Source organism: Lycorma delicatula, chromosome 7, assembly GCF_047948215.1.
Source record: "Lycorma delicatula isolate Av1 chromosome 7, ASM4794821v1, whole genome shotgun sequence".
NCBI lineage: Eukaryota > Metazoa > Arthropoda > Insecta > Hemiptera > Fulgoridae > Lycorma > Lycorma delicatula.
In genome coordinates this window covers 144,536,950-144,549,093 of record NC_134461.1, presented here as the reverse complement: position 1 = coordinate 144,549,093, position 12,144 = coordinate 144,536,950, and the positions used below count along the sequence as shown (strand labels likewise).

At 29.2% G+C, this 12,144-nt stretch overlaps 2 protein-coding genes across 3 annotated transcripts in view; one reads left to right on the top strand and one right to left on the bottom strand.

Moving 5' to 3' along the window:
* Window positions 1–4,115: 4,115 nt before the first annotated feature.
* On the bottom strand, window positions 4,116–6,671 carry LOC142327403 (uncharacterized). The gene has a single exon (XM_075370436.1). It carries the CDS (start codon window positions 6,422–6,424, stop codon window positions 4,247–4,249), a length of 2,178 nt encoding a protein of 725 aa, XP_075226551.1. The 5' UTR covers window positions 6,425–6,671; the 3' UTR covers window positions 4,116–4,246.
* Window positions 6,672–7,050: 379 nt separating this feature from the next.
* LOC142327297 (death-associated inhibitor of apoptosis 2-like) overlaps window positions 7,051–12,144 on the top strand; it is a 71,366-nt gene continuing 66,272 nt past the window's right edge. Inside the window, exons 1-3 of one of the 2 annotated variants that reach the window (XM_075370207.1) lie at window positions 7,051–7,226; window positions 7,319–7,887; window positions 10,188–10,380. In XM_075370207.1, the coding sequence (XP_075226322.1) occupies window positions 7,357–7,887; window positions 10,188–10,380 (724 nt within the window). In that variant the 5' untranslated portion in view covers window positions 7,051–7,226; window positions 7,319–7,356. Of the gene's footprint in view, window positions 7,888–10,187; window positions 10,381–12,144 lie in introns of both variants that reach the window. The other variant, XM_075370206.1, reaches the window with a different exon arrangement.

Sequence of the window (12,144 nt, the reverse complement as noted above, 5' to 3'; positions counted from 1 at the left end):
CGTATCGCATGTTAGGAAACAAAAATTATGTTTATCAGTGTGATTGGGGCTCAATGGAGAATTGAGTACATAGTGCTCATTAGTGGAGCTATCAAAATGCCAATGTTTCCTGTTCTGGGGTTGCATAAATGGCCAAACTACCAGCTGAAGTGTGTATTGGACATTACCCAGAACACAAGACCTAATCTGTTTCTGGTGAGGTCTTAAAAGAATAATCGAAGAAGAAATTCTTTAAATACTTCATTCACCACATTACTTGTGAAATATTGCAATCAATATATAGTTATGGATGGCCTTCATTCTGGATGGTAATAATTACCTTTCTTACTTTTTTGTGATTTTACCTCACCGTATAAACATTTGTAATTTCAGTTTACTGTATCAGTAATGGTAGTAGTATAATAATAAACATTTGAAAATTGGAGTTATATATCAAATGATAAAATTTTTTTATCATGTTTTTTTAAAACAGAGTGGTAATTTGTCAGACAGCAATTGTTTTAGTAACAGTACTAAATTTCTGCTGAAATAAATAAGTATATATAAAAAATAAATCACCAAACTATATTTAGTTATGATTTGTCATTAAGATTCTAATAATACTACAAATAAGTTTGTAATAATATTACAAATAATATTGTAATAATATTATTACGAGGTGTGCTAATTACATATTGAGACTACTTATCTATCTCTTCAGAAAACTGTGAGAATTGATGATGAGCTCTTTGGCAAAAGATCTTGAATGTGTCTGAACCTACATAACAAACGTTAACATTTTTGGCTGTTTAGTTGATGTTGAGTCATTATTTAGTACAGTTATGTGCCAGAATAATGCAAATTTAGAAGTTGAGAAACCTCAATTTGAAATTTCTTGCAAAACTGCAACAGAATATTTTCAAATGCTTTCTGAGGTTTATGCAGAAGACTGCATTGTTTGGGTGTGTGAATTTGAGCAGCACAAAAAATTTCAGTGGGACATCAGAGTGCGAAGTTAATGAAGCCTTGGGTGACCTTCAAGAATCAAAGGAAATGTAGGAAAGCTTGCCAGATTGTCGAAGAAGACTGCTGACTCAGCATTTGAATGAGCTGAAGCTATGAGCATTGACAGACGCTGAGTAGGAATTTGTGCATGAGCAACTCAACATGAAAAAAGTTTGTGCCAAGATGGTTCCTAGGATTTTCACACCAAAGGAAAAACAAATACTGCAAGGGAAGATGTGTTGACATGCTGCAACAACTTGATGTTGACTCCAACTTTTTTAAAAAATCATTACTTAAAAAAAAGCTGTATCTTCCAGTATCATCCTGACGTGAAACGAGTCAGTGTACTGGAAAACACAATCACCAAAAATGAGAAAAATTTCTCAATGCAAATTCAAACCAATCTCATTGTGTTTTTTTTATGTCAAAGATGTGGTTTAGGAAGAATGCACAGCAGTGAACCTGCATTGTTTTGACAAAGCTGACAGAGTCTGTGAAAATGATCAAAACGGTTTTATTCTTCATGAGACAATGGCTTTGCTCACACAGCACTTTCTTGGAAGCAGTTTTTGGCTGACAAACATTACTACATGGGAACATCCTAAATACTAAACCACATTTGGAAAGTAGAAACTTCTCCGAAAGTGAAATATGTTATTAAAGAAACATGTCTTGAGTTGGTTGACGCAGTATAGAAGAAAACAGTTGACAGAACTGAACACCTCTACACCGTTGATCAGTAGAAAACAACAGTGTGTAAGTATGAAGGGGAAAGCATTGATTTGTAATACATGCAAACAAAGATATTTCTCCACATTGATCTATTTATTTAACAGATACCTCATATACCAATAATTCATTTTAAAAATTATAAAATAAATTTTTTTTATGTCTTAAGATGTGTAACTCTTGAAAGTGAGTAAGATGTTACTGTGAAAAACAGCTACTGAGTAATTTCCTTTGATTTGATTTTCATTAATAAAACAGTGGGGTAACATTAATTTTCTGCCAGGGATGTTTTACATTGTGTATAATGACTAAGAAATATAAACAGAGTTAAATAATTAAAATTAATTAAAGACCCCGACATACTTTGTTAAAAAATTATATCTGATATTTACACAATTATCTGCTGCGTTAGTCCACTGGTTAAACTCGTCATCTCAAAATCAGCTGATTTTTTAATCAATAGTTCTAAAATTTGGGTTCTTGTAAAAGCAGTGTTGTTTTTATGTGGACTTGAATGCTAATCCATAGATACTGGTGTTCTTTGGTGGTTGAGTTTTAATTAACTACACGTCTCAGTAACGGACATGAGTCTGTCCCTGACTACATGTTTACCAGTACATTTACACTTACACTATACTACATCTGCAGTTATGTCGAGCCTGCAAGCTGTGGTGGCAGTAATTGCATTTGTATATACGCACTCACTCAAACCCAGCAGTAGCTGTAAAATTGGTTGAGATATATATACATATTAACACAACGGATTAATATTATTTAAATCCAGTTTGAATGCTTTAAAAGTAATATACTAATGCTTTAGTTCTATTGTGGAAATATACATTTAAAAAATCACTGCTACTATACAGTTTAATAAAAAAAGAATGGTGTGTTTTGAGTAGTTCAGAACAAGTAATTAGGAGCATTTTGAGAAATTATGTAAACAGCACTGAAAGTAGTCAAATGAAAAGTTTATGTAGCAGTCATTTTAATCATTGCATTAGTCTCTGTATTGTTGCTGAGATATTTTTCTTTGTTTATTGTTTAAGTAAAAGCACAATATTTTTGGCACGTCAAACTGACGTCAATAATTTTACTTCAATGTGTGTTTAGACTTACATTTGAAAAGGAGTCAGCCCATGAAAACAATAAATGAAGCTGATTCAAAGAAACAGGATCTGTTCTCAAATAAAATTTGCCTGGACAGTCACCATCAAAAGAAATAATGAATGAATTAAACAATCTACAATCCTAAGTTCTAATAAATCTTATCACTTGTTGAAGCCTTCAGTTAGAAGTTCCAAAAATAATCAGTCAATAAAATCTACATAAAAGTTAACATTCATAACCATATAAAATTAAATTACTGCTAGAAATAAAACCATAAGATATAGAAAAAAAGTTTGGTTCTTTTCTGTTAATTCACTACCACCTAAAATTTTTACTTCAATATATATTTAACATACTGTATTTATGTGATAATTATATCTAGATTAGTACATAAGGCTAGGTTAGATAGTGTAACTAACAAATCCGTGTCCTGAACTTCATATGATATCAATGTAACCTAATGCTTGCTAATCTTGTCTAATTAACATTAAATATACAAATCATATAAAACTTATTAATTGCAAAAGAGATATTTAAAATGAATTACATGGCATTTGCATTAGTGATACTAAAAACGGTCATGAATTAATGGAAAAGAACAAAGACTTCCAGTTTGCTGTAGAAATTTTATATAAAATTATTGACAATGCATAATTTTTAAAATTTTATAATTATTATAGATGAAGCTACATTTCACATTAATGGATGATTAAGAGCCACAATTCATAAACATCTGAATCTGTAAACTGACGTAATCTTTGAGAAAGAGCGACACACCTAGAGTTAATGTTTACTTTGGTTTAATGAAAGCTCATGTAATTGGGACATTTTTATTATGGTGTGTTAAATGGCTATAATTTTGCTCATCTGAATAACTCAAATTTATTTCCCACAAGATGGTGCACCCACACTTTAATTAATGTATTAAACAAATTTTGGAAAAAAAATTGCAGATGGGCAGGCCAAAGAGGCACTGTCCATCTCAACAAACCATAAGTTATGTACAACAAGTATGGACAGAAACTGAATATCGAATGGGCATTTGCCAAGTGATGAAGGGCAAGCATATTAAAATTTATTGAGAATGTAACAAAACTATTTGAGTAGGAAAATTGACAAATAAAATAATGTAAGTATTTATATTTAATTCATGCTTTAAATACATCATTCTTTTTTTATGAACCAGCGTGTAGTAATTTTTTTCATTTTAGCGCGTAATATTGTCATGCCATGATACAAAGTTGTGATAATACTTAAAATCAAATAGAAAGTGAAATGTAATTAAGAAAAAAAAAGAAAAGATTATTAAATTTCAACAAAAATATTCACATTTAATATGTCTGTAATTAATTTTAATACAGCTCATAAAATTGAAATATACAAACAAGTAATTACATTAATGTAAATAATTATATTTTAATTAAATTTATTTTTTATTTCTTTTTGTTTTACTCTTTTTACTACTTTCTCTATCAGCTTCTTTTTGACTATCTGATTTTTGAGGTATATAAACTGAATGTCCGGTAACAGATAAATGTTGAAATAATTTATTTTTTGATGGAAAGGTAGCTTTACAAATTACACAAGATGAACTGGTATCAATTACACTACTTACAGAAATATCATTTTTATTTTGTTTCTTAACTTTAACAGTATTTGCATTTGAAGAAGCTGCAGTATGTTTTAATGTTTTATTTGATTTCAATTCTTTACTTACACTATGACTATCTTCTGTAGTATATTTGTCACAAGAAAATGGGTTCTCCTTATTTAAATCTGACTTTCCATCAAAATTGTTTTGTTGAACACCATCAACACTATTACTTAATGTTTCTTTATTTTTTTGCAGTATCTGTTGTTTATTTTTTGATTTCTTTTTTTGTTTTTTAGATTGTTTGGAGGAAAAATCAAAATCATCATCACTATCTTCCAATTTTGTAAAAATGCTTTCTTTTGTTGGTTTCTTCTTATAACTTTTGTTGAGGGTTTCACTATCTTTCTTATCACTTTTGAGTAAATTTTCAGTTGATGAAATTCTTTCATCAGCCAAAAAATCAGAGTCGTGCATGGGAGATAACTCTTCCTCACTCTCACCTTTTATTATTTCATCCCACTCATCGCATAACCTTTTTACATTTTCTTCATCTATTACATTCTTTGACAATTCATCTATTTCGGCACAAATATTTTCTATATCCTTCATAAACTCTCCATCATTTACAGTGATTTTTTCCTTATACAAATTTTCATCTGAGCTTTTTCTTTTAGAATCATTTAAATCAAATTCATCACTAATTTCTTCTTCGGATGTTAATGTTGAGTTTAGAATTTCGTTAATATTGTCATCATATAGCTTTTCATTAATAATATGTTTCTTTGAAAGTTTATGATTTTTTATTGCCTTTAATGTCTTAAATGATTTTTCACAAGGCTTACAATAAAGAGAATTTCCTTCAACTTCACTTTCACCAGTGTTACAATTATTTACTATTTCTACATCACTTAAAATTTCTTCTTCAAAATCATTCTCATATGTAATTTCATTATATTCATCTTCTAATTCGCTATCTGATTTTAGACCAGTATCATCAGAGCTATCTTGCATGGTCTCTTTTAGAATTTGAATTTTTTCTTTATGTTTCTTAGAACTTTCATGATTCTGAAATGCTTTTGTAGTTTTAAATAACTTATTACATGCAACACAATATAGGTTTTTATCTATCTCATTTTCCTCAGATTCCGAATTTTCATCTAACACTTCTTCACCAAACTCTGAGGCAAGATTGGCTTCGATAACCTTTAATTCTTTTTCTAAATTTGAAAATCTTGCCCACTCAGATTCTTTATGAGAAGCAATTTCTGCTTTACGCTCTTTGATTTTTTCACGACGTTTTTCTTCTGATTTTTTTGCCTTTTTTACTGATAATTCTTGAAGATATTGAGCATGAGCTTGCACTCTTTTATCTCTTTTACGAATAAAATTAACTAATTCTCTTACTTCCTCATTTCGTGTTTTTTTAGCCTTATCCCTTGCCTTTTTATTTTCTTTTTCTATAATCCTAGCAACTTTTCTGTTTTGTGCTGTTCTAACATCATAAGGATCAAGCCATGAATAAGACTTTTTGGTACAATAACTCTGCCAATAACCATAAAAACATTTTACATCTTCAAATGGGCTATTGCTTTTACCAAAATTTGGTAAATCAAAATCACTATCTCCTTCAGTTTGATATTCAGAATCTTCAGCAGCAATTTTATTAAATACTTCTCTATAAACTGAATAAAATCCATTCTCATCATCACCAAACCCTTTATAACATGATGGTGTAAAATACTGGTAAACATCCAAACTATCATCTTCATATTGACTACCAACTTTACCTCTTAAGATTGCATCCCTATGGTCGTCATACCATGCTCTTTCATGTGGATCACTCAAAACTTCAAAAGATTGTTGAATCAACTGAAACTGTTCAGTAGCTTCCTCTGTATTATCCAGATTCTTATCTGGATGCCATGTAATGGCCAATTTTTTATATGCTTTCTTAATTTCATCAAGAGTAGCATCTCTAGAGACATTTAATACTTCGTAATGGCATCTCATTTTGTTATTGCACAATGCACTCGCAACAATCGAACACAAAATGACTAAAAAAAAGTTAAGGTTAACCTTTTAGTTTCAAAAAAAAATTAACATAGTCCACTATAACTACATAATTAACTACCGTTTAATAAAAATTTAAACATTTGATATAACCAAATAACTCATTACACACGGACAACCGTATTACTAGTTAATTACTGCACCACAATATCTTACACAAAATATAACCTATAAAAATATTGACTAACATAACCTACGTTTAAACAAGTAAGGCAACATAAACATTTGCAAGTGGAATATTGTTTGTAAAAGTTTAAATTTCAATAAATTACTGAAGGAAGATGGAAGTAAAATGTAATAAGTCATATAAATATAAGAAGTCTGAATTTATGGAATAAACAATTATATAAACTGTTTTCTTTTATTAAATCCTGATTGTTATATTTGTAATTTTGTATTATGAACTGCATATCTAATAATATTACATCATATAATAAAATCATCATATTATGGGTGATCATTAAATTTCTGAATTTATTCAGTTTAAATGAATATTTAAATTTAAGATTCAAAACATTTTTTTTCTATATTTCTTGAATTTGGTATTCTGTATAGTTGCTATTTAGATTAGTAGTGCTAGGTTAACCCGTTGTCTTTCAAAGTATACAGTATTTTTATTTACAACCTTTACCGTGATTGTAAAATCTTTTGGGATTCAGTATACTACGGTCGTGTTTATTTTACTTCAGTATTATTTCTTTATTAGTTCGCGTTATAATTTTTCATCAAGCATATTTCAGATGTAGCCTTAAAGTTTTATTTACGTTTTTTAAAATTAGTATTTAAGGAAGTAATAGTGTTAATTAGTGTCAGTTAAAAATTATTTTTTCACAGAATCGATTTCTTCATTTGCGTTATGCTAAAATTTCAATATGAATTTTGAGTCGAGTAGATTAAGAACATTTAGAAATTGGCCTGCCAACGCAGTTGTTGATGCTAGAAGAATTGCTAAAGCAGGATTTTATTACATGGGACAAGGACTTGAAGTGCAGTGTTTTAGTTGTGGAGGTAGAATTTCTGAATGGAATTATGGTGATAAGGTTATGACCAGGCACAGATGGCTTGATCCTCGTTGCCCATTCGTCGTTAATCCAGCCAATTCTGGAAATGTTCCTATTGAAGGTATGGGAAGCAGTAGCAGTAGTTTATCAGCCTTGTTGCCAGTTTCTGATCGAACTGATTCTTTGGTGTCTTCACCAACTTCTCCAGGATTGCAATATTCATCACCACCTTCAATTATCCGAAGAGACATTTCAGTTCAAATAACTCGCAGTTTGAGAACAATGTACCAGGAAAATGAATTAGCAAGATTGCAGTCATTTGAATCCTGGCCCAAACCATACATTGTAACACCAGAAAGCTTGGCAAGAGCTGGATTTTATTACACACGGGAGAGTGATACGGTATTACTTTACCTTTTTTATTTAATTTTTGAAAATTAAAAGTTCCTCTAGATTAGAATGAGTAATGTGAGTGGGCAAAGTGAAATATGTATGTTACACTATGGATTACATAATGAATACTAATGAAATGTAAGCTGATTCAATATTTAGTAATTATGTAAGAACATGTTATTATCTCTTCTACCAGAGATACTTTAATAGAGATAGGGTCTTTAAATAAAGGACAGTCAGATTTTCTTAATTTTAAAGTTTATTTATTATCCAGGCTTAATAAACTAGAACATGAATTTGTCAGAGCTACTATGTTTATTTGGTCTGACATTTCAGCCATTTGTTTTATTGTATAGCTATTGAACAGGAAATAAAGTTCCTGAGCCAGTCCATAAGTAATTGCATACCGTATAAAATTGAAGTTACATTGGCCCTTCAAATTCTGGCACCTCAGCATGAAGAATCTTGTAGGGTCAGCTTGTATCCACAAGACCTTTATGTATCCTACTTGCAATTACTTGTGAAATCAGGGAATTACTTTACTGGTCAATTATTTTGTGTTGATCAGCTTAAATATATGCTACAATAAAAATTTTTCTTCCTCTGGGAATTAAGAACCACTAAGAATGGGTCCGGAGATCTGTAAGGAACAACCTGTCTGTGCACAGAATGTATGACTGATATAAGGAGGTATCCAACCTCCTTATAAGCTGAAATATAAAATGTTCAACCTGACCCTTTGTGAGTTTTGAATGTAGTATGGCTGTTCTGATGAAAATTAAGTGCCCCCTTCAGATATGTTGCGAAAAGGCTTTTTGTTTCCTTTCTCTCAGAGTTTGAAAATTTTGAGCAGTGAAAATCAGCATAGTAGGTAAATGGAAGTGCAGGTGCAGTCCTATTAACATAATTGTTCACAAAAAACTAAGCCATTGTGAAAGTTACTATTTTCACAGAGAACAACATTATTGGTGTATTTTTTCTATATAATATATATATTTAATATATTAAATATACATATAATCATATATATTTTTAAGTACATATCAGGTACTTCACTTAGGTCACATACATTGTAATAATGAGGATAAATTTTGTAAAATGGCAAATAAATATTTCATTTTGATCAGTACTGATATGTACACATGAATAATGTAATCTGTATAAATAGGTAACATCAGAAATGAGGGCTACTCCAAGGATATATATCTCACCATTTGCCTGGAAGGATTAAAGGGACTGTGATAAAACCTTAATCAGAGCAGCATCATAAAATTAACAATTTTAAAATAAAAAATTGTTGAAAAATTAGTAATATATGGTAATAAATAACCTATTGTAAAAAAAAAAGAAAATAAATTTAGGAAATTACATTTACATTATGCACATAAATACACATGTATATGTATTTTGCATAATGTATATATATTTATGCATTCAGCACATTGATGCCAAATTCAGGATACTTAAAATTATATTTTAATTAGTATTATTTTAAAAAAAATTAATTAATATTGATTCTGTGAAGAAAACTTGTTAATTTTATATGAGAATGTCTTAAAAATCAACACTAGTTTGCTCAAGGTGTTTATTAATTGTCTAATTATATGAACACTTCCCCTTTGTTATTTGTGTTATTATAGCATATCAGCATCTTCACAAACATCATTAAAATATACTCAATAAACACATTTTTTTTCTGTATTATGTAATTTATTTTTGAATTCTTAAATAATTGATATTACTGTACTTTAGTAGCTGAAGATGTAAGGAAGCTGCTGAAGTGTTAGTAACTAAAAGTGAGTGTTTTGAAATACTCTTTCTTACTGTATTTTGATTGTTTTATTACAATAAAAATATATTATCTAGAGATTATGTAAAAATAGAGATAATGTACAAATTTAACACTACATTTGTACATGACTATGTATATATATATATATATATATATATATATATATATATATATATAATAATATATATATATATATATATAATAATATATATATATATATATATATATATATATTATTTATCAGAAATATTTTAAATTATGTTTTTTCCCAATATGGTGAATCCACAAAAGTTAATAAAAAAAAGTTAATTCTTATCTTCTATTTTATTTATTTTTTAATAAACCAAATGTTTATTTTCTTTTAATTATAATTTAATGAAATAAATTAGATCATTTAAATAAATCATTTAATAAATTTATTAAATCATTTAATAACAGAAAGACAGTAATACTAAAGCCTCCTAAAAAATATAGTCTAGTATGTTACATCGTTTTCATTATAATTTATTTGTTTAAGGTCAAATGTGCTTTCTGCAATGTTATGGTTGGTCATTGGGAAGAAGGAGATGATCCAATAGCTGAACACAGGAGACATTTTCCAGACTGTACATTTTTACTTGCTATTCAGACTATACCACCACAAACTGAAAACCAGGAATTTGTTGATTTCCCACCTGATGGAATTACAATCAGGACACCAAGTGAAAATGGTAATGTTTCATGCATTGATAATAAATATATATATATAGTTACGTACTAAGTGTAGAAGTTTGGGAAAATATGCACAATTACAAATTAAAAAATCTGGATACTTACGTATTAACGCCATCGCAGCTACAGCTTTATTTAAAAACAAAGTAATCAATTGGATTTCAGTGGAAAATGGGCCAATATAGAGTTTAACATAGATTCAAAACAGTCTCTTTATTAATTTTAATAAATGGTTATTTATATTTATTTATTTTATAAATATAATTTAACCAAACTTAACCTACGCTCGCTTCGCTCGCTAACCTTGACTAATTAACAGGAGTGTTTTGATTATTTAAATTAATTGCAATAATTACTGAATTTATTAAATAAATACTCAAAAAATTACGGTGTTAATTAGTCAAGGTTAGCGAGCATAGGTTAAGTTTGGTTAAATTATATTTATAAAATAAATAAATATAAATAACCATTTATTAAAATTAATAAAGAGACTTCATTTTCCACCAAAATTCAATTGACTACTTTGTTTTTAAATAAAGCTGTAGCTGCAGTGGCGTTAATACGTTAGTACCAAAATCTGATGTAGACACTACATGACTTCCTTATACACCTATTAAATTACATATACTGTAAGTATCGTTTATAGTGACATCAGATGTAATGACCAAAAACTTGTCTCTTGGTTGGTTTGGTATGCTGTTAATACATAAATACAGTATGTATGTATATTGTTTATAATTACATCGGTTGTAGTGATGTATCGGTTATTATGATTTATTTTTTTCTGCAGTGCAACATTTTATCGCTTATAATGATGGACAGAAGTGACTTATCAGTAATGTAGTACAGTAAGTATCATTGATAGTGACATCAGATATGACATATCGAATATAGTGACCAAAAATTTCTTTCTTGGTAGATTTGATATGCTGTTAATATATAAATACAGTATGTACGTTGTTTATAGTATATTGTTGTGACATAACGGTTATTATGACTTAAGATCCAAATCCAGATCCAAGATCCAAATATTTTATTAATTAAAATTTTATTTGGCTATAACTCTGGAACTAATGAAAATAAGTGTCACTTATTATATTGTTGAAAAGCACTTGATGAAGGCTTATTACTGCAGAAAAATTCCTAAATCCAAATTTTTTCGATATTGGGTACTTTGGTCTAGTTGATTGCAATCAAAAGGGGAAGTGCGTAATTAGATGACAGACATAGCTAGTCCTAAATCCAAAATTTCAACTTTCCACGGCTAATTGATTTTGAGTTATGCAAGATATATACATACTTATGTACAGACATCACATCAAAACTAGTCAAAATGGATTCAAGGATGGTCAAGATGGATATTTCCGTTAGGAAATATTCATATTCCATAGGAAGCTGCACACAAGGCTGTGAGGGAGAGAGAGTGCTGTCGCTTCTGCTAGTAACAGTTGTTCTTTGATAATATTGAGAGGTCTATTGTCTGCAAAAAGACTGCATCATTCAGAACTCACCAGTGATTAGACAAACTCTGGTTGGATAACTCTTGTGATTCTAACCAAATCATCAGACTGACAACATATTGTGGCCTTTTCAAGGATTGTTTTTTAGGTATAAGATTGATATTTGTAGGATCAAACAATGAAATTTCTTAAAATTTATTTATTCTAATAGTGAATTTGTTTAGATGGATTAAATTTTAGATTACAGACTTTCAAAACCATTTCCTAACAACCAAATAAAAATTAAGTATGGAAAATTGGCTG